Source organism: Dermacentor albipictus, chromosome 7, assembly GCF_038994185.2.
Source record: "Dermacentor albipictus isolate Rhodes 1998 colony chromosome 7, USDA_Dalb.pri_finalv2, whole genome shotgun sequence".
Taxonomy (NCBI): domain Eukaryota; kingdom Metazoa; phylum Arthropoda; class Arachnida; order Ixodida; family Ixodidae; genus Dermacentor; species Dermacentor albipictus.
Genome location: NC_091827.1, coordinates 51079215 through 51102023, shown reverse-complemented (window position 1 = coordinate 51102023; position 22809 = coordinate 51079215). Strand labels below are relative to the sequence as shown.

Genomic DNA, 22809 nt, shown 5'->3' with positions numbered 1-22809 from the left:
TGAAACAACATTAGTGACGTCAAATGCTTGCGAAATAGAACACTTAAACTGATAGAGAAACGTTGTTAGCTGTTTTAATTTCAAGTGGTCTTGCGTCACGTATTTTTCACCAGTTAGAGAAGGGGCCCAACTTGGCTAAGTCTAACTGCTCATCCGTGCCGTTGCAGTGTCTTTATGACTTTTTAAAGCATGATACGCTTTTAGCTCCCGTTGTCAGCGACCTTCAAGTGACCTTGTGCCAAAAGCCAGAGCCGTCATCCGGGCACTGAAACGAGAACATCCGGGCAATTAAGCTGCGAGAACGAAACGAGATCTTCGCACCCTTTGTACAGGATGTTATGTTTGTGCCTTGGAATTTGCCTGGCGGGAGGCCAGTGCTGTGGTGTGTCGACCGTGGAGACAGCATTCATCCCCACATGGTGCCCGCTTCGGGCACATGACAACTAAGTGCACGGCTTGGGTGTCCTCGCGGCTGTACGGCGTCAACGACGGAAGCGGCCGTCGGCTCACTGACTGCTATTCGGCCCTTCCTCGTGCGGACAGCAATGCACCCCACCCCTTCCTTTGTGCGGCGGCGCCCAGGGGCAACCCTTTTACCGACCACCCAAGGACTATGTTTCGACACCTTGCCTTGCAGATTGTTCCCTTTGTCGTATGCCGGGCCATTGAACTTGCCCGGCGCACCATACCGACCGACCGCCAGATTGGCCTGACGGCGCAGCGCGGTGCCCGGAGGCGCCGGCCACTGAAAGCGGCGTTGGAACCACGGAGGCTGCCCGGACCCTCTCTCTCTCGAAAGTGTTCGTCCTTAGGGACTATCAGGGGAATCTGGGGACGGGGAAGTGTTATTTAAGCAGCTTGGAGCTGCTCGGTTGGTCTCTCCTGATAACCACGCCAACTTGTACATACTGTACTGAGTGGGCTTGGCAGCACCGGAGAGACAAGAATGTTAAACCCTGTCTTGCTGTTTGCACAGGTGCTGCTGCTGCTTCGTTCGGCTACAGGACAGGCCAATAACGATTTTACTCCGTCGGAACAAGCTGCTTCGAGTTTGGACGTGCGCAAGCTTCACGAAATCTTTGGAACTACGGAACGGGCATTTGTCGCCGAAGGTGCGTCGACAGCGAAGGCACTAGGATCATCGACATCAACCCTGGGGGCGGTTTCTTCGAGCCAGGAAGCTATCTGTGCCGTCAGTGGGCTTGGCAGCACCGGAGAGACAAGAATGTTAAACCCCGTCTTGCTGTTTGCACAGGTTGGTCCCAAACGTTACTCTGACTCTATTCGAGATAATTGTCGTTGTCTTGTAGTGCTGCCGAGCCCACAGGCAGTCAGTGTACTTGTTGCCGACTGTTGGGAGGTCATTGTATTGCTACTAGCGTGTAGTGGAGACGTGGAAACAAACCCTGGCCCTCAAACGCAGGAACTGCTCCTACAGCTGATAGAAGGGCAAAGGGAAATCAAAGCAGAAATAACAGAAATGAAACAAAAAATTGTTAGTGCCGAAATGGCTTTGGCCCAGATACCTACACTGGTAAAAAGGGTAGAAGTGACTGAAACAGAACTGTTAACTCTGCGGTCCACTGTGGCGAAGCTGATAAAAAAGGTTGACCAAATAGAGAATCACAGCAGAAGTAATAACATTGTGATCAGAGGCATTCCAGATGCGCAGAATGAGACGGAAGAAACTTTGAAGCAGGAGGTTGTAGTAGGAATTATGCAGGGGAAACTGAATCTATCAGTTGCAAGTGTCGAACGTATACATCGAATTGGAAAACCTTCTTCAAACGGACCAAGACCCATCATTATGCGCCTGGAAAGCCTCACAGAAAAAAATGACGTACTACGCAATCGTAATAAGCTCAAGGGCACAGATATTTTCATCAATGAGGACTTCTCGTATGATGTAAGAAGGAAAAGACAATGCCTTTGGAACAGCGCATTAGAAAACAGGAAAAGAAAAGAGAAAGTCGCACTTGTGTATGATAAAATGAAGATAAACTGAATGACGTACGCATGAAATAATATATAATATTTGGGGCTTTACGTGCCAAAACCACTTTCTGATTATGAGGCACGCCGTAGTGGAGGACTCCGGAAATTTTGACCACCTGGGGTTCTTTAACCTGCACCTAAATCTAAGCACACGGGTGTTTTCGCATTTCGCCCCCATCGAAATGCGGCCGCCGTGGCCGGGATTCGATCCCGCGACCTCGTGCTCAGCAGCCCAACACCATAGCCACTGAGCAACCACGGCGGGTTGACGTACGCATGGGCAGTGGCGTAGCAATAGGGGGGGCCGGGGGGCCGTGGGCCCCGGGTGCAAGGGACCAGTTGGGGGGGAGGGGGGTGTCATATACGCCTGAAGAAACCCCTCTTTCCGCCGGCTTGACTGGGTGCAAATTGCAAAGAATGCTCCGGTACCCAGTAGCCCGAGCTCACGCACCCGATGCGTTGCGCCGCAGAATTGTCGGCTGCAGCTCTATCAACACCCCACGAAATAATTGCACGAATGTGCGGGCTAAAAAAAAATGTATTTCGCGAAACGGTCGCTAAACTACTCTCCGTAGCGGAACGTTTCATGTGGAGTGCGCTCGTGATGTGCGTTCATGCTGGGAGCAGGAGTCGCTAAACATACAGTGAGGCGTTGTAAGGCGTTGGGGCTCTTGGGTCCCACTTCCGTTCAGAACGCGCAGCGAAGACGAACAAAGACAGCAGCAAGAGGGCGTTCAACCAGCGCGCCCGGCGCTCGCGTTTACGGCGAAGCGTTCGTTGAGAGCGACGTTGCATAAGTGGGGCCGTCAAAAGTCGCGAATGGGATTCTCTGGATCGTCTTCAGACTCGGTTCGGCCGAAGAGTTAGGCGGCGTATGACTCGACAGGCTGTATAGTCGCGGGCCCGCCGCGATGTCCGGCTCGCTTTTACTTCCCCTCTCCCGCTCGCTCCGAGAAGCCTCTGCGAAACCTGCCGTTATTTTCACGCTTTCCTTCTTACTCTCGAAAGTTTAAGAAAACTTTTGTTGTTGTGTGACTTCATGTCACAAGTACAGTGTCTGTATCAGCTGCACAGAATTTTAAAAAAAGGTGAATTTTGTAAGGATATTTCCCGATCGAAATTCCTTGAAGTTAAATCTTTTTGTGATTACTAGGAACTCGGTAGCGCGAAAAATATGGCAGATAAGTAATAACCATATCCTTAATATTCCCGTAATTATTACTTATAGAGGAAGCACTTCAATTCGAGAATTGAGGAGTCAAAGTCATATTATTACCTCAACAAAAACTTCCTAAACAAAATGTTTTTGGGTGCTACAACCTACAGTCCTTTGGCACTGCGGGCGGCGCCCAGTATATGGCAGCAGCGAAATAAATATGAAATAGTGGACCAGTGACGTTGATTCCTTAATCCTCTCCGTTGCGAGTGCAGACCGACAGTAGTGCAAGCTTTCACTGGCACGGGCTTCATCGCGGCCTTTTCTTTCTTTTTTTATGCTGACGCCAAGAATCGACGCGAAGCGTGCTCTATCCTGCTCCCAATCTTGCGGTGGTACCGTAGCTCGGATAATCACGTTTGTCCTTATGGCAGCAAATGAAAACAAGGCTTTATTGATCAGAATGAAGAGAACTCGCAATTGTCGTAGCATTGGCGCCCGCGCAGCAGGGAGGCAGGTAGCGTTTTCTAATAGGGTGGGGAGATCAGCGTCACTGACAAACAATTTAATTTTCCTTTTCGTTCAGGGCTGCCCACAGACAAAATACTGCGTGCCATATTGCCTACGACGATTTTTGTGAAGTTGTTGTTGGACAAGATATGAATGTCGGGCTTCAGTTTTGCAAATGCAATATTGCCGCTAAAATTGGTAATTAAAACTTTATTATAAAGATATATTTTTGTTACTTGTGATGTGAGTCATGTTGTCCACGATGCCGCATTTGTATTGGCTGCCAAGCCTTACAGTCTGACAAAAGATGTGCACATGGGCTTATCACACGTTATCAGTGCAGCACCCTGTGTTATTTGGCGCAGGAAAAACAGCGTGTATATTTGCTGCATTCGCGATCTCTGGGAAAGAAGGCGAAGGAGAGGGTGACCTGGGGAACGGGCGCGGTATCCAAGGCGTCTGTACTGGTGCTGAAACCCGGAAATTGTCGATATCCTCGCCTTCCTCGCCTACATCAGGGGGGGGGGGGGGTGACAAAAGACCTATGGGCCCCGGGTGCCAGACGACCTAGCTACGCCACTGCGCATGGGATGAAGCCTCAAACCAACGCTATCGGGTAACTGACAGCCCGCCTAATACAGGTGCAAAAACCACTGCTTCGTTAAATGACTGACATACGCATCCGGGCAAGCTTCGGCTACTAAACCTCAATGCCAGTAGCCTTGTTAATAAGGCTGTAGACCTGGAGCACGTTTTGCTTGAGCATCATCCAGATATAGTATTTGTAACAGAAACGTGGCTACATGAGGGTGTCCGAGATTGTGAAATATGCCCTCCGGGATATAACGTTATCAGAAATGACCGCAGTAGCAGGGGTGGCGGCGTTGCCATCTTTCTGGAATGCAGCCTTAAATACACGGTCCTTTACAAACCGTCCGACATTGAAGCAATATGTTGCGAAATTCCTGGACGCCCTGACTTGATTGTGGGATGCGTATATATCGCGCTCCGGGAAGTACTGCCGCTAGTATTGATGCACTGAATAAGAAACTGCATGAATTACGCGTTCAGAACAAAAACGTTATCATAGCGGGGGATTTCAATCTTCCAGATGTTGAATGGGACGAAATGGAAACGGGTGTGCGAGACCGCGACGCAGGCTCGGCAAATATAGATATGTGCTTCTCACATGGACTTACACAAGTAGTACGTGATTTTACTAGGGTCTGCGGTAATAGCAAATCTGTTCTTGACCTCTTTTTTTTATGTCATAACATTCTATCGAGATACTATAGAGTTGACATTCTGCCCGGGATCTCGAATCACTCAATTGTAAGGTTGTCCTTAAATATAAGTTCCTTATCAAGGGTCCGTAGTCTTGTTTCATATTACAGACAATTTAATGAAGCTGATGATACTGCAATAATAGATGAACTAGCCTTTTCTTTTGAGAAGTTTGAAAAATTAAGTGAAAATGAATCTGCGCATATCGATGAGTTGTGGTTAAACTTTAAGCGAACGGTTCACAAATGTATATGTCGCTTTGTACCTCTCAAATGTAAAACAAAACGAATGCACAGCCCATGGATTACGAGAGAGATCATACAACTGAAAAGAAAAGTGGCAAGGCGTAGGACACTTTATAAGCGTACACATGATTCCGCTGTTCGTGATGATATGTCAAACTTAAGTAAACAGCTAAAGTTAATGATGAAGGAATCCAGGGACAAGTACTATGGTGTCACTATGGATACTTTTCTATGTGAATCCCCCCAAAAGTTTTGGAGGCACCTGGCGTCAACTAAAAAGGTGGTCACTAAAATAAGCACAGAAGAGGGACTTATTGAGGATAAAGGTCATATAGCGGACGCCTTCAATAACTTTTTTGCTAGTGTGTTCACCAGTGATGACGGAAAACAGTCAAAATTTGAGGTACACCAACAGCTACCTGTTGCAGAGGAACTGTGGGTAACGTATGAAGGAATATTAAACTTGCTGCTTAACCTAAATACAAAGAAATCGGCAGGTCCTGATGAGATACCAAATCTGTTCTTAAAGAGGTATGCTGAGTGGACTGCGAAGTACCTCTTCATTATCTTCACGAAGTCACTACGGTCAGGCACACTTCCGGCAGAATGGAAAATTAGTAAAGTTATACCCGTATTTAAAGACGGTGACACCACGTCTACTGCCAATTACAGGCCCATTGCACTAACGTCTGGCTGTTCTAAAGTGTTAGAGCATATTGTTTCTAAGTACATTCGGCTGTTTCTGTCACAGAACAAAATTCTTATTAACTATCAACATGGGTTTCGCGAGGGCTTGTCAACCGTAACGCAATTACTAGAAAGTGTTCACGATTTCAGCAAAGTAATCGATGGCAAGGGACAAATAGATCTGATCTTTCTCGACTTCAAAAAGGCGTTTGATAAGGTTAATCATAGAAAACTGTTAATTAAACTAAAGGCTATTTTAGGAGATACAGGTGTAGTCAAATGGGTGGAGGACTTTCTTACTGATCGCCGACAGTTCGTCAGTATTGATGAAAATAGGTCGGAGGTATGTGAGGTCAAATCAGGCGTGCCTCAAGGTTCAGTTCTTGTGTCTGTGCTGTTTCTGGTATATATAAACGACCTTATCGAAGAATCGGCCACAGTTACAGCGAGGTTATTCGCAGATGACTGTGTCATATATACAGAAGTGAAATCTATTAGTGACCAGATACGTTTAAATAACTTCTTAGGAAAAGTGCACCAGTGGTGCGACACGTGGCCAGCAAAGACTATGTATGACCATCACACACAAACATGAACCTCTGTCGTTCACATACACTCTACAAGGTGAACCACTTCATCGCGTAACCGAGTACAAATATCTCGGAATTTTAATAACTTCTGACCTTAGTTGGACACCACACATTAAAAAAAGTAGTAGGGAAAGCCAACCAGAGATTAGGTTATATTCGACGTGTCCTTAAGCTAGCATCTCCAGCCACGAAACTGACTGCTTATAAGGTGCTCGTGCTGCGCCCAGTATTAGAATATGCATGTGTGGTGTGGGATCCGTATTTCAAAGATTCAGTGGCAAAATTGGAGCAAGTTCAAAGACGTGCATTGCGGTTTATTTATTCCCGATACCGCCGGCAAGACGCCGTAACACCACTTTACGCGAGAGCAAACCTGCCCCTACTTACTGTCAGGAGGAAGGAAAAACGACTTAGCCTTTTCTATTTAATCATCAATGAGCTTCTGCTTGTTGATAAGTCTCGCTACATAAATGAATCTAAGACCCGCATAGTGCGAAATAAACATAGCAGACACGTTAAGGAAAATCGATTTCACAAGCATTGCTACAAATATTCATTCTTCCTTTCGACAGCGCGGGGCTGGAATTGTCTCCCTGCAAACATTGTAAACGCAGGGACACGCGAGCAGTTTTCCGAACTTTTGTCCGAATATTTACAACAACAGCGCATACATTGCTGTATCACTGTATTCTATTGTTCCGTTCACTGCTTGCTGTATGCTGATATATTGTTACCACTCCTGTCTTGGTCCTGATGTGGACCGACAGTATCTGTAAATAAAATAAATTCTTCGCCGAGAAAGCTCTCCTCGTCTCCGACTCTGCGTGAAGTGGGGTCCAGACCTCCTGGCGGCCACGCATACCTCGGCACACGCAACAAGGACCGCATTGCATTCAAACAACTTTTTAAAAAAGTATTGCTTCCAAGTTCTTCCTAGTGTTTGTTCACTCAAGCTGTAACTTCTAGTACGCTGAAGCCTTATTTGTCATTTCCAATACCAACGTTTCAAAAGGCAGATACAGGGCGCTATACAATTGAGTGTCATCTTTGGGCACTGAGACAGAGTTGTCCGTACTCTTTTCAACGCCAGCAGTTCGCGAGGCCCACGGCGCGTCCGGTAGCGCCCATGCTGGTTGCGTGCGGCGCAAAGCGGATGGCTGTTAGACCAAGACGACTCTTACGATGAGGTTCTGCATGTGACAGGAGGCTGTCGCGCACACGTGGGCCAGTGCACAGTGTGGCAAGTTGGTTCTTTATTCTATGGTGTGGTGTAGTGGGGTGTGCCGTATGCGAACGTGCGGTACACCCACTGTAAGATTGTGGCTAGTATCATCTTCACCCGATCTGCTTTGCCGGTTGCCATTTCATGCTAACACCTACCCTCGATTAAGTTAGAGCCGCTAATTTTTGTTCGCAATTCGCGAACAGCTTGTTTCGCGCCGGACGCAAGTTTCATCGTGCGCCATGCGAATAAGAAGCGACGTCGACGACGGGTTGTTGCGATCAGTCAGGAAGTGGAAGATGGCGACAGCTCGATCGCTCTGCTCCAAACGTTTTAAACCTTACATATCTGTAAGCATCCTTGTCGGCCAGCGTTTTGCTGTTTCAGAATTGTTCTCCTGTTGTAGGGGGACCGAGCTGCGACAACGTCGACGATGTCCCGGAGCTGAATTCTGGCCCAACGATGCGCTCGGAGCCCGCTGTCACTTCGCATTCTCAAATGGTTCGTCTGGCGGTGAGCAAACTTTTCACGTTACAATCGTATGGCGGTGTGCTAAACTGTTTTTCTTGTCTACCTTTAGTCGCAGCCGTTACGCTCGCAATACGTGGTCTTACTGCCAAGGCTTCAGTGTTTTTAGTAACATAAAAAAATAATGAGAGTAATGGTAGTAATGGTAGTTTTGACAGCACACCGCCGCTAGTCGTATTGCCGTTTCTTTTATTTTTCACTTTGCCGCTCCTCGTATTCACGCTGCTCCTCGGGAGCCCTAACTGTGCGTTGCCTACCCGTAGCAGTTCTGCAGCAACATTGAAATCAGTTGCTATACGGGTTGTCCTCGAACGACCTTCCAGAGCCGCTAAACAGCTTTGCTCGGGACCAAGATCAACTACCTGGAACCGTGCCAGCCTCCCGTTGCACTTTCGGGAAGAGTCACGCATGGGCGTAGACAATAGCTCGACCTGCGGAGCATGAGGTGGGAATCGCCAATCTGTCTGACGGGTCTGGTAACGTGGTAGACGCGCCCCGGCGCACCATAATTGGAATGCGACGGTGATTGGATGTGGTCGGGGAACTTGAGTGATGCCAGGAAAAGAGTCCGTATCCAACAATGGTTTTGGGAAACAGTTAGCTGGAACGCCTACATATTTCGTAGCGCGCTTTAGGGCCGCTTATTTCACAAGTGTTACTAGACTTGCTCAGCTTCAGTCTCGAAATTATAGCATATATGCCCTGGAGTAAAAAATGAGAAAGGTAATTAGTGAATCTTCTTAATTAGCTACATCGGCATTGTGATCCCTCGCGTAAGTAACGTCCGCCTCTTCCATAAATACACCTGAAAAGGCGGAACAGTGCTGTGACAGTTTTTTTTATCGGAACTAAAGGGGGGGGGGAGGGGGGAATGTGTCATATGTCAATGCTTCCTTCCATATTTTGAGCATTAATCCACACTGACACACGGCAAAGGATTTAAACAGGAGGTTCCATTGTCGTTCCCTTTTGCGAATCGTTCAAGATAAGCGAATACAAGAAGAGTGTATCGCACTTCTACGCCGTTTCTTCGGCGCGTGTCGGCTCCTTCCTTGAAATTACAGAACAAACGTAAACACGAGCTTTGAGTACTCAGCGGTAACGGCTTTTCAAGGTGCAGTGGTTTTGCTATATCGTGCGGAAAGCCCGCGCAGTGCGCAATTTAGAGCCGCTGAACCAGCCCAAGCCGCGCACATTCTGTCGCTTCAGCGCGGCCGCGACGGGTGCTAGCGTGCTTGTAGTGCCATCGAGTGGCAGCCGCCACGACTACAGTGTACTAGACATGACCTACTAAACTGCAGACCTTCACAGATGTCCCTCGCCTGGCACGCCTGGTCTAGTTAAGCTGTTTTGCCGCTAGGGATAGCACGTACGGGAGAAGTGGCGCTAGTTACAATCTGTTCGTTGTCGTCTGCTTCTGCGATTTGTTCCAATGCCCGTGCTGCCATTTCGGCAGGCACAAAGAGCTTGTATTAGTGGTGAGTGAAAGAATTCACAAATCTAAAAAGAAAGCAAGATCTGCGAATCTTTTGCATTTGAATACGCAAAAGTGACGTTAGAGCAGGAGCAGCGGTGCAAGAATGGTAAAAAGCGAGCGCAGGTGGCATAAGATTCTCATACCTAACCTTCGTGAGAGTTTGCTAAAAGTTGTTTTAAAGGATTCATAGGATAAGCTAGCTTTCTTGAGTTGATTACAGATAGTCTAATGTCAGAGATGACATTAGAATTTACTGCTGCGTGCCGGTGAAGAAAGGTGGGATAAAGGTTGTCACAAGTAATTGCTGCGCCAAATGTACGTGTGCAAATAATTACTCGCGTATGTTTCTAGGAAATGTGAGCATAGATTTTTTTATATTGCTTGGGTGTCTAGGCGAGCTGAAAGCTTGCAAAAGGGGTCCCAGTGCTTTAAAACGTGCTAAACTGCAGGCGTTGTGTCATGGAACTTTTTCTAAATTGCACGCAAAGCTGTCCTCCGTGGTACGGCGGCAGCATAATGGTGGTGCGTAAGATATGTACGCACTGAATTCGAAGCTGCATGTGTAATTCTATTTTATGCGAAGCATATTACTAGGGCTCAACCCAGCTCCTCCGGCGCGGCGGTGTCGCCTTCAATACCACGTGACACCGTGACGTCACGACAGAGGTGAAACTGGGCTCCAACTCGCACCGTCGCTCGCGGCGTCGCAGCGGTATTAGCCCCGAGAACGAACACGAGCGGCGCTGCGAGCGCCGCTCGCGTGACGTCAGGGAGGGGACTCGCGCCTGTCGTCTGCTACAGTTCGTGCGTTGTACGGGCGCTTTCTGCGGTGTTTTCGTTTGTTCGCCCTCGTTCTCTCTGCTTGTATACTTATGGTGGTCGTCTCAAATATATTTTTATGGCGTCTTCCTTTGCGAACATTTATTCAAAGAGCTAATTTCTTAGACAACAATGCAGCTCTCGAAGGCAACGCTACAGTGCCAGCCGAAGCGACGCAGACCAGCCCATTGCGGGTTTTTCATACGCGGATAGACAATCGCAAAAGCATAGCCTATAGGAATCCAGTTATGATACCATACCTGCCGCGGTGCAACAAGTATGTCACAAAGCTGGCTATATATGACTACTACAGCAGTTACGTTGATTTTATTCCGCTAAAACAGGTTTGCTCACGACGAGTAGTTCATGGTATAATATCGAATTTTTGCATTTCCTCACAGAAACGCTCGGCAGTAGCACGGTGACTTAGCTAATACTGGAGCTTAGATTCTACACGTCTCACTTGCTTCTTTAACTGCTTGTCAACATTAGGCGGTTCTTCACGTGTTTATTTTTTTTAAGCAGCGGAAATTTGAAGTAAAGTTAATGAAGGCTTACAGCTATTTACAGAGTACAAATAGGAATGTACCAATATATATTCCCTTTTCCGTGCTACACGTTCAACTCACCTCTTTAGAGCGCGTTTGTTAATGATTAATAATGCATGTTATGTTCCTCTTTTTTTGTCTATGTTACCAAGTGAATATCATTTATTTATTTCAATGCCGCAGTGTGTTTTGCATTGTTATCGTGGAAATATTTCACTGTGCTTTCATATATTGTATAACTGCAATGTTTTATGGCCACTATATAGATGTAATTTATATGGCGCTTGATGTGTTACCCCATGCAGCCATAAGAGGGTGAGATTACCTCAAGCCGCGTCTGTGCGGCTTTTTTCCCTCATCCACCTCCATTTACCACTCCTCTGTACATGTGTGTGTGTAAACGGAAATTAATAAATCAAATCACATCAAACTCACTTGAGAAATTTACTGGTGCTTGTTGCTTAAGGAATATACATGACGAATCTGTTTGGCAAACTGACACAGGCTGCTCGGCCCAATTTTTTTAGTGAAGTATGCCTGCTGGACCACATAGCTGTAGCCAGAAAGCAGTCGAAGCGTCAATGACTAGTAGTATGGGACATATTGAAGATATCGAAATTCCCCCTGTGGAGGGTCAGAAATCAAGTGAAAGTATATGCAAGGCTTGTGGTGCTTTCTTTATGAATGTTTGCGATTGGATTGGAGCAAACTTAAATTAGCCTGCAAGGTTCTCTTTTAAGTACCGACGAAGCGAATAGTTATCCGTTTGTATAATTAAATAATGCTGGATCGAGACATGGTGAGACAAAAGGTGCTTGAATTTTCCTTTTGTAGGCAATCTAAGCTGCGTAGTAGTAGCTCGAGAATACTTTAGCCATTCCAGTTGGCACTGTAAAAAAATGCTTTATGGTTTTAATTCGAAGTTGAAGTGAACTGATGGGTTTCGCGAACATAGCGTGCCTCGCCATACGGACAGTCGATTGCTACCGTTACGTGATCAGGGGTGGGCCATATTGTCGATAAAGGCTACTGAGGGCCACTATGATACATTTCATCACTTTCAATTGAGTGGCTGTCGATCTAAACAACGAAACTTTTCTCTCAGGTGATTGCTACTATGGTGTTTGTGAATTAACTATGTAAATACTCTACATGACACGCCGTCGTGTTAGCAGCCATGAGCAATTCGTTTTTTGGAGGCCTGTTTCAGAGGGCGATGAAAGTAGCAGCAAACATTTTCATAAGAAATGCGCGCCTAACTATTTTTTTACGCATTAATGAATGGCCATATTTGAATAGAACAACACAACAGAGTAATAGGAATCATGATGACAGCTTCGCTGGGCAGTGTCTTTCTAATATCGGATAACATGTTGACGCCAATTACCAAATTTTTCTTCCACGTAAAATGCAATACCTCTCATAGCTAAATACTAAAGGAATGTTAAGTGTTTAGCGAAGCATCATACACAACTTCGCGCGTTGAATTTGCAGATATTCTCTTTTTAGTCAAAATTTACCGATAGACACGGCGCATATATGCATTGCAAAAACTTGTAGACCCCTTTAACGCTACTTAGCTTGCGATATCCAAGTCGCAAAGTTTCTCGACTCACACGCTTTTGAAGAAGAAACTGTGGTTAAGGTATTGCAGCTGAAAGAAGCCGACTTATTCTTCAATACGTACGGCTCGAGCCACCTATACCCCAAGCATACACGAAGGGAACAAGCGCGCGCGGCAGCCGAGCGAGCCGGAGCGAGCGGCGTCCTGGCCGTGACGTCACTCGCGAGAGGGCGCCATTCCTCTTTCTCGGGGCTAATATAAGCAGCTGCGCTTGCCTCTGCTAGACTCTCACGAGGTGAGATGCCTCCTGGAGACAGAGCTGCTCGTTGGAATGAGAAGCGAAGGTTGCGGCGTGGTACAGAGACTGTTTCTAGGTGGCTTTGCTACGGCGCAGCGACTACGCGCCCCGCATCGGACGCGGTGAGCGTCGAGCAACGCAGCGTTCGGCGCGACAACGAAATGTGCGCCTGAGCAAGCGCCGCACACCCGAGCCGACGCCGACGACACCGGCGTTTCTGCGACACGAGCTCCTTAACGCTGTCGCGTTAAAATAAAGGCTAGTATGCTTCGCATCCTGGGCTTAACCTTAGCTAAGCCACAGCCATTTTTTGAACTCACGACACACTGTTAAAATAAGTGGTTGTCGTTTTGTCGTCGAACGTTACGGTGCTTCCCAGTTTGTAAAAAAGCGGAAAGTGAACTTTACAATGTATGCGGTGAAACTTTTGTGTACTTTACGAACTCTAGAAACAATGTTACTGAATGTGCAAGATATGTACGGTTTGGGACTGCATGAAAAGGCAATAGGAGCGGCTATATAACGCTATTTTGCGGACTACACGCACCGACATTTTTCAAGTTCGGGCAGTCAACGTTGGAGCCAAGTGACCGACCAAAGCCTGGTGACATCGCTGTCACTGTATTCACAAAAATAATCAACTATGCTAGCTGTTCGTCACAACAGCCGCCGTTCTAATTACAACGCCGCCCGTCAACCGTATACTAGCAGACGAACAGGCCATAAAAGCGACACCAACGGTCAACGGTTGCAACAACAAAAAAGTAGGCGCAGGCGACTCTCATAAAAGTCGCTTACTGTACAGGTCTGGAGTTCCAGTAGGTCACGGTACTAAAGAAAGAGAGTGGACCGAGCGGGCACCGGCAAACGCCGAGGGTGATGCAAAAAACGCGGAAATTGCGGCGGCGCTGCCGTCGCTTCATCCGAAACCTTTGGCTGTTTCGGCAACGCCCAGTTGCTGAGGCGAGCTCCCGGGCGCAGTAGCTGTCGTCTGCTCGACGCACCGTCGCTGTTGCGTCGTTTGCATCGTTCCAGTCGGTCTTTCTCCATTTTATTAACTACAAGTGGGTGGCGAATATAATCACTGTTTCTGTCACCGAGTATCAAAACTAGATGCAGCAGAGTAAAACGTCTGTCAAAGCTCCATGCAGCTGCGGTAGGGTTTCCCGACGCGACAATCATCCGGCAGGCGCGCGGCGCCGCTCATTCAGGGGAAGGCGATGGTGGCGCTACAAGCTTTTCAACAACAAAAAAGCCTCAACGGGAGCCCTCACTGGATCCACTGCTCTTATCTAGTACACTCCAGCCACGGTGGGCGGAGACGGTGGACTAGGGACTACCTGTACAACGTCGCTTCTGTTATGCAATCCTATCTGGTCGAAATAAAATGTGGTCTAAGTCAAAGTTATGCGACTGCATAGTTCATTGCAATTTGATTTTGTGTCTCGCGAGATTTCGTTAGTACCGCTTCAGCGGCTGCTGCACTGTGAGAATTCCTCATTTATTAAACGGGAGGTCCGAGTTAAGGGCGTGAGACGTTGCACACCTCCGGCGCTCACCTAAACCTCTATGCAGATTCGTAGCGACGTCTCCACTAGCCTTGTAAGCGTTATGGTTGGAAAGGAATACGTTCCTCCGTGTTAGGTGCAGAGCTAAACCCGCACACACACACAGATGAGCCCTGGTCGATGAGCAACGCAACTGAAATGTTGCACGGCTTCGGCGCTCGCCTCGAAACAGCGTCGCTTCATCGCAGCTTAACGCACACATTCGCGCTGAAATAAATGTTGCGAGAAAAAAAGATGATTGCGGTTTGACGTAGCGGGGCAGCGTTATTACCTCGAGATTTCATATTCCAATCAATGACGACGCTATCGCAGCGTATGGCGGTGCCTTGGAAGTGCCGGAAGTAGCTGCAACCTTTGAAGAGAGACATTTTAAACTAGACTCACTGCGTCAAAACAAACTCCAATCAATGACGACGGTATCGCAGTGCGTGGCGATGCCTTGGAAGTCTCGGAAGCAGCTGCAACCCTTGAACAGCAAGAAGCAGTGGGTGGTTGCGCGGGCGTGTAGAGACGCCGCACGGATTCACGGCGCTCGCCTGCCTCCTAGAGAGTTTTTTCTTGCCTGTAATCGTATACTTTGGTGATAACGCGTGCGCCCATTCGGAATTGGCTCTGCTAGATATGATAAATATTCCCGATAAAGCTGGCGATACGAACTTGTCGCGTTGGCGGCTGACGCGCGCAGGGGGGAAGTCGCGAACGGGGAAGCCATGGGTGAAGCCATGTTGAATGTGACGTCGTCGCGCCTTGCTACCAGTAATGTTTTTCGTCGATTTTGTCGACTTGGCTATGTGTAGGATTTTGTCGCAAAAATTATAATTTGGGAGAAAAAAGTGATTGCTTTTTGGGCTGTCTGTATGCAACTTCACATTATCGACCGTTATGCTGTCCTACGTCACCGTGCTGTCGAGAGTGTCTGCACGCGCATATTGTTGAATCTGGTGCTTGTTATTCCAATCTACTAATAAATTAAATAACATGGCGATATCTTAAACTAGAAGTACTGCGGCGAAAGAATCCTAGCATTCCCCAAAGCGACCATCTCAGATTGTGTGCCGCAAAAGAGGCGTTTTATTTGCACGGGCTGATGAGAACACTAGAGTTCGCTTTTGGGTTTGAAATGGTGTGTTCAGACCTCGGTCCAGTGCTTTTTATCGCTTCTCGGCCTTTTGGCTAAGATCAAAGTGTAGTATCTGTTCTTATCAGCTTAATATCTGATACGGGTCCTATTTGGACCCAAGATATTAAACTTATTTTTGGAATGGGGCGGAGTGCTTGAAGCTTGCTTCACCTCCGCCACGGGTTGGCCCGGTATTGCACTGCCTCCGGGATCGGCCCACTCACCCCTACGGGGGTGGGAAACTTATGCAATCCAAAATCAGACTCCAGTATTATTACTCATGACGTGAGCTGTTATATCGGTCGTAACAGGAAATGTCATTGCCCCCACGTCGTTCTTGAAAAGCACCGCCGCTGGACGACCAAGCTATGCGGGAAAGTGAACGTGTGGTAGCTAAAATCAACGTGTAGTAGCTTCTCGGCCTTTTGGCTAAGATAATGTAGTAGCATCTCGGCCTTTTGGCTAAGATAATGTAGTAGTAGCTTCTCGGCCTTTTGGCTAAGATAAAGTAGTATAGTAACTTCTCGGCCTTTTGGCTAAGATAAAGTAGTATAGTAGCTTCTCGGCCTTTTGGCTAAGATAAAGTAGCAGTAGCTTCTCGGCCTTTTGGCTAAGATAAAGTAGTACAGTAGCTTCTCGGCCTTTTGGCTAAGATAAAGTAGTACAGTAGCTTCTCGGCCTTTTGGCTAAAATCAACGTGTAGCTTCGTGAACCGAGTGAAAGCCGCTGCCTCCGCCAAGTTCACTGTCACCCGCGAGAATCGATTAGTAGGTAATACTAATCTCCGTCCTGACCTTGTGCTTTGCAGGGGCGAGGAGGCGATCATCGTTGATGTAACTTGCCCGTTCGAGAACCGGCCTGCAGCCCTGAACGCGGCCCGCCAAGGGAAGGAGGAGAAGTAGGAACCAGTCCGGAAGTACCTGCTACGCAAGTTCCAGAAAGTCACCGTGGAGGCCATCATCATCGGGGCACTTGGATCGTGGCATCCCAAGAACGACCGGGTTATGCGACGCTTCTGCAGCCGCAAATATCTGCGGCTGTTCAAAAAACTTGCTGTGAGCGAGACCGTCGCTGCATCACGAAACATCTATGCAGCGCATATCGCAGCCAATATAGAACATCACTAGGTAAGCACACACTACACTAACACACACTTCTATGCCAGCACAAAAACGTCCAAAATACCCAACAAACACTAAACGAGCATTAGTAAGACTCCAAAGCCGGTCTACTGCGAGCTGTTAGGGCGTCCCTCATCGGAGCCGACCCAGATGACTGGGATATGTTAAAAGAGCAGTGGCGTCACCACTGCAGTGCGTCGGGCCGAGCCCTCCGGGCTCGCGTCTCCGGGGAAATGACGGCGTTGGTGACGAAGTTGCGCATCGCACGGCGCAGCCCGCTTCCGACGCCAGTTATGTGCGCGTGGAGGAATGAGCTTGTCGAGCGCTACCAGCGGCTAGTGCGCGCTTCCTCGCTGTCGGCTGCCGCTTGGCGCTGTAGGCGTGCGCCGTGTGCGCACCCCGAAGTCCTCAGGTACGCTCGCCGCGCATTTCTTCGTCCGAAGGGATTACCGACCCATTCTCTGGATTCGGACGCCCCCTCCCCCGCCTGATGCCGGTTCCCGCGACTTTTACGACTTCGTCGCGCACTTCAGAAACGTGGCACAAAAGACTCTTTCCATCGAGGCTGCCCGAGCGTCCGCGCATCCCCTGCTGGGCGCACTGCCACGCGTTGACAGCCAATCGTGCGAAGCGCTCCTTGCTCCGCCATCCAGTGACGAGATCAAGGAAACGCTGGATACAATGAAGCGTGGGTCGGCCCCAGGCCCAGACGGTCTCCCTGTGGAGTTTTATTCGGAGTTCTGGGACGCCATTGGACCATTGCTCACGCGAGTATTAGGACGGTGCTTTGAAGATCGCACCTTGCCGCTTTCCTTTGGTAAAGCTCGCATTTCACTGATCCTCAAGAAAGAGCCTACATCAACGCACCCCGACGATTGGCGTCCCATCACTCTTCTAAACGTCGATTATAAAATTTTAGCCTGTGTAATTGTTCGCCGACTCAGAAACCTCCTCCCGTCGCTTATCGCGTGGCACCAGGCGGGCTCAATACCGGGCCGTGAAATACATACTCACTCGTGTGTTACACGCGACATAATTCAGTACACGATTGGTCGCCATAGTCAAGGCTTGTTAGTCTCTCTGGACCAGGAAAAAGCATTCGACTACTTAGAACACGAATATATATATGGAACATTAGACGCTTTCAGTTTCCCCCCAAGTTTTATTCATTTGATCCGAGCAATGTACAGCAATATAGAAAGCACATTGTCCTTAGACTCACGCGAAAGTAGGCCCTTTCCTGTTACGAGAGGGGTCCGTCAGGGTTGCCCTCTTTCTCCAGTTTTGTTTATTTTATCCTTAGAACCTTACCTAATAGCCTTAGAACGTCATCCGCATATTAGAGGCCTTCCGCTACCCGGTAGCTCATCTTGTCAAAGTAACGGCATGTGCGGATGACATTACACTGTATGTCCACAACGAACAGTCGCTCCTTTATGCCCTGAACACATTTCAAGACCACAGTTCAATATCAGGTGCAAGGCTAAATTATTCCAAAAGCAAATATTTTTTCATCGGTTCCCCAAATTCACGTCTCCATATTGCCTCGCCATTACAGTGGCATCCTAAAATAAAGATTTTGTGTATGTTTCGATCCATCAGGCATTTGGGAGGGCATGTGGATTCCCGTCATAGATACACTAAAGAACAACGTTCAGGCAGCCCGTGATTTCGACTTGCCTCTTCTCGAACGGCGTTACCTCGTGCAGTCTATCTTCTTAGGGAATTTTTGGTACTTGTGCCACGTTGCTAAGCCCCACCTTCGTGTCTTGAGGAGTGTGCAAAGCAGTGCCAACTCGTGTTTTCGGGCGTGTGGCACTGAGCTTTTGGCACGACCGGCGTTAGCCCAGCCCCGTGATCGCGGCAGCTTATCCTTCCCGAATGTTTCAGTAACAGCCTCCGTACTATTACTGCGGACTGTAATGCGGACCCTGGCCAATGATGGCTCCCCCGCGCAGACCATTGCAAGGTACTTCCTTGGCACCTCACTGCGGGTTTTGCTGCCTACGAGCCCCGTGAATCGTGGACCGCAGTCGGCGGAAGCTCCTGCAGTGTACAGGACAAGCGTGGCCTTCCGCAGACATCTGTCAGCCACGTGTCCGGACGTCGACCCCTGCTCTGATAGGGTTGTGGAAATAATGGGCGCTGTCCTTCTACCCTTGGTGCCCCCTGACCGACGTCCCATAGCGCATCGTCTCCAGTGGAAGCGCATTGCCGCGGCTGCGCTGCCTGGCCACCTTCGCGATTTTATTTGGAGACTCGGCTGGGGCCTGCTCCCAACCCGGGATAGGCTAGAACGCTGGGGCGTGGTGCGTGTCTCCACATGTCCAAACTGCACGTCGGTGGAGACAAACAGACTCGCAACAATCGAGTGCGTTGTCGCACGCGTATTTTGGCGCGCCGTCCATGCGGGATTTCGAGGCCAGGGCGTCCGGGACTTTGTATCGAGCGGAAGGTTTCCGCGCGGGCGTTTCGCCGGCCTTCTTCTCGTGGCAGCCCTGTTCAGTCTGTGGCGAAACCGCTGTGAAGCTGTGGCAGGAAACTGTCGCCGCAGAGCACTGTGGCCCATAATGGGTCGCTTGAGGCAAGAGGTGTTCGCTTTCCTCGCGGACGAACTGTTCTTCCTCGGGGAACAGGAGTTTCTCCGCCACTGGTCGTGCCCGTTTGTTTATGTTCGAAACGGCCGAGTGCAGCTAGTCTTCCGTCCGGAGTGGCAATAAATACGCCACTTCAATTTCAACTTCATGTTACTATTTTCAATTTCATTTCCTTGTATTATATACAATGTTCCTTATCATCATACATGTAAAGTATGTGTTTAACGTTGTATAGTTCTGTATTGTCATTTTACATAGTGTTGATTGTATGATTGCTTTTATGCTGTCTTGTAAATAGTGTAAATAAACTTTTTCTAAACAGTATCTGTTTTTATCAGCTTAATATCTTATACGGGTCCTATTTGGACCCAAGATATTAAACTTATTTTTGGAACGGAGCGGAGTGCTTCAAGCTTGCTTCACCTCCGCCACGGGTTGGCCCGGTATTGCACTGCCTCCGGGATCGGCCCACTCACCCCCACGGTGGTGGGAAACTCTCATGCAATCCAAAATCGGACTGAAGTAATAGTACGCATGACGTGAGCTGTTATATCGGTGGTAACAGGAAATGTTATTGCCCCCCGTCATTTTTGGAAAGCTCAGCCGCTGGTCGACCAAGCGATGCGGGAAAGTGAACGTGTAGTAGTAGCTTCTCGGCCTTTTGGCTAAGATAAAGTATTAGTAGCTTCTCGGCCTTTTGGCTAAGATCAACGTGTTAGCTTCTCGGCCTTTTGGCTAAGATCAACGTGTTAGCTTCTCGGCCTTTTGGCTAAGATCAACGTGTTAGCTTCTCGGCCTTTTGGCTAAGATCAACGTGTTAGCTTCTCGGCCTTTTGGCTAAGATCAACGTGTTAGCTTCTCGGCCTTTTGGCTAAGATAATGTAGTAGTAGCTTCTAGGCCTTTTGGCTAAGATAAAGTAGTAGTAGCTTCTCGGCCTTTTGGCTAAGAAGAAGTTGTAGTAGCTTCTCGGCCTTTTGGCTAAGATAAAGTAGTAGTAGCTTCTCGGCCTTTTGGCTAAGAAGAAGTTGTAGTAGCTTCTCGGCCTTTTGGCTAAGAACAAGTAGTAGTAGCTTCTCGGCCTTTTGGCTAAGATAAAGTAGTAGTAGCTTCTCGGCCTTTTGGCTAAGAAGTTGTAGTAGCTTCTCGGCCTTTTGGCTAAGAACAAGTTGTAGTAGCTTCTCGGCCTTTTGGCTAAGGTAAAGTAGTAGTAGCTTCTCGGCCTTTTGGCTAAGATAAAGTAGTAGTAGCTTCTCGGCCTTTTGGCTAAGAAGTTGTAGTAGCTTCTCGGCCTTTTGGCTAAGAACAAGTAGTAGTAGCTTCTCGGCCTTTTGGCTAAGATAAAGTAGTAGTAGCTTCTCGGCCTTTTGGCTAAGAACAAGTTGTAGTAGCTTCTCGGCCTTTTGGCTAAGATAAAGTAGTAGTAGCTTCTCGGCCTTTTGGCTAAGAAGTTGTAGTAGCTTCTCGGCCTTTTGGCTAAGAACAAGTAGTAGTAGCTTCTCGGCCTTTTGGCTAAGATAAAGTAGTAGTAGCTTCTCGGCCTTTTGGCTAAGATAAAGTAGTAGTAGCTTCTCGGCCTTTTGGCTAAGAAGTTGTAGTAGCTTCTCGGCCTTTTGGCTAAGAACAAGTAGTAGTAGCTTCTCGGCCTTTTGGCTAAGAACAAGTTGTAGTAGCTTCTCGGCCTTTTGGCTAAGATAAAGTAGTAGTAGCTTCTCGGCCTTTTGGCTAAGATAAAGTAGTAGTAGCTTCTCGGCCTTTTGGCTAAGAAGTTGTAGTAGCTTCTCGGCCTTTTGGCTAAGAACAAGTAGTAGTAGCTTCTCGGCCTTTTGGCTAAGATAAAGTAGTAGTAGCTTCTCGGCCTTTTGGCTAAGATAAAGTAGTAGTAGCTTCTCGGCCTTTTGGCTAAGAAGTTGTAGTAGCTTCTCGGCCTTTTGGCTAAGAACAAGTAGTAGTAGCTTCTCGGCCTTTTGGCTAAGATAAAGTAGTAGTAGCTTCTCGGCCTTTTGGCTAAGAACAAGTTGTAGTAGCTTCTCGGCCTTTTGGCTAAGATAAAGTAGTAGTAGCTTCTCGGCCTTTTGGCTAAGATAAAGTAGTAGTAGCTTCTCGGCCTTTTGGCTAAGAAGTTGTAGTAGCTTCTCGGCCTTTTGGTTAAGAACAAGTTGTAGTAGCTTCTCGGCCTTTTGGCTAAGGTAAAGTAGTAGTAGCTTCTCGGCCTTTTGGCTAAGATAAAGTAGTAGTAGCTTCTCGGCCTTTTGGCTAAGAAGTTGTAGTAGCTTCTCGGCCTTTTGGCTAAGAACAAGTAGTAGTAGCTTCTCGGCCTTTTGGCTAAGATAAAGTAGTAGTAGCTTCTCGGCCTTTTGGCTAAGAACAAGTTGTAGTAGCTTCTCGGCCTTTTGGCTAAGATAAAGTAGTAGTAGCTTCTCGGCCTTTTGGCTAAGAAGTTGTAGTAGCTTCTCGGCCTTTTGGCTAAGAACAAGTAGTAGTAGCTTCTCGGCCTTTTGGCTAAGATAAAGTAGTAGTAGCTTCTCGGCCTTTTGGCTTAGATAAAGTAGTAGTAGCTTCTCGGCCTTTTGGCTAAGAAGTTGTAGTAGCTCCTCGGCCTTTTGGCTAAGAACAAGTAGTAGTAGCTTCTCGCCCTTTTGGCTAAGAACAAGTTGTAGTAGCTTCTCGGCCTTTTGGCTAAGATAAAGTAGTAGTAGCTTCTCGGCCTTTTGGCTAAGATAAAGTAGTAGTAGCTTCTCGGCCTTTTGGCTAAGAAGAAGTTGTAGTAGCTTCTCGGCCTTTTGGCTAAGAACAAGTAGTAGTAGCTTCTCGGCCTTTTGGCTAAGATAAAGTAGTAGTAGCTTCTCGGCCTTTTGGCTAAGAAGTTGTAGTAGCTTCTCGGCCTTTTGGCTAAGAACAAGTTGTAGTAGCTTCTCGGCCTTTTGGCTAAGGTAAAGTAGTAGTAGCTTCTCGGCCTTTTGGCTAAGATAAAGTAGTAGTAGCTTCTCGGCCTTTTGGCTAAGAAGTTGTAGTAGCTTCTCGGCCTTTTGGCTAAGAACAAGTAGTAGTAGCTTCTCGGCCTTTTGGCTAAGGTAAAGTAGTAGTAGCTTCTCGGCCTTTTGGCTAAGAAGTTGTAGTAGCTTCTCGGCCTTTTGGCTAAGAACAAGTTGTAGTAGCTTCTCGGCCTTTTGGCTAAGGTAAAGTAGTAGTAGCTTCTCGGCCTTTTGGCTAAGATAAAGTAGTAGTAGCTTCTCGGCCTTTTGGCTAAGAAGTTGTAGTAGCTTCTCGGCCTTTTGGCTAAGAACAAGTAGTAGTAGCTTCTCGGCCTTTTGGCTAAGATAAAGTAGTAGTAGCTTCTCGGCCTTTTGGCTAAGAACAAGTTGTAGTAGCTTCTCGGCCTTTTGGCTAAGATAAAGTAGTAGTAGCTTCTCGGCCTTTTGGCTAAGAAGTTGTAGTAGCTTCTCGGCCTTTTGGCTAAGAACAAGTTGTAGTAGCTTCTC

General features: G+C 47.8%; 1 protein-coding gene, 1 long non-coding RNA gene, 1 other non-coding gene and 1 pseudogene across 3 annotated transcripts in view; 3 read left to right on the top strand and 1 right to left on the bottom strand.

Annotated features, from left to right (window-relative positions):
• LOC135910125 (uncharacterized) overlaps positions 1-14957 on the bottom strand; it is a 76850-nt gene extending 61893 nt beyond the window's left edge. Inside the window, exon 1 of the mRNA XM_065442170.1 lies at positions 14763-14957. Coding sequence (XP_065298242.1) covers positions 14763-14859 — 97 coding nt within the window. The 5' untranslated portion in view covers positions 14860-14957. The remainder of the gene's footprint in view (positions 1-14762) is intronic.
• On the top strand, positions 985-17124 carry LOC135910126 (uncharacterized). Its single transcript, XR_010566908.1, has 3 exons — positions 985-1255; positions 8096-8202; positions 16420-17124. It is a non-coding gene; the product is annotated as an uncharacterized lncRNA (long non-coding RNA).
• LOC135910180 (U2 spliceosomal RNA) lies at positions 15645-15836 on the top strand. Its single transcript, XR_010566930.1, has one exon. It is a non-coding gene; the product is annotated as a U2 spliceosomal RNA (small nuclear RNA).
• A 2476-nt stretch (positions 17125-19600) lies between the features above and the next one.
• LOC135910181 (U2 spliceosomal RNA) lies at positions 19601-19806 on the top strand (annotated as a pseudogene).
• Positions 19807-22809: the final 3003 nt, after the last annotated feature.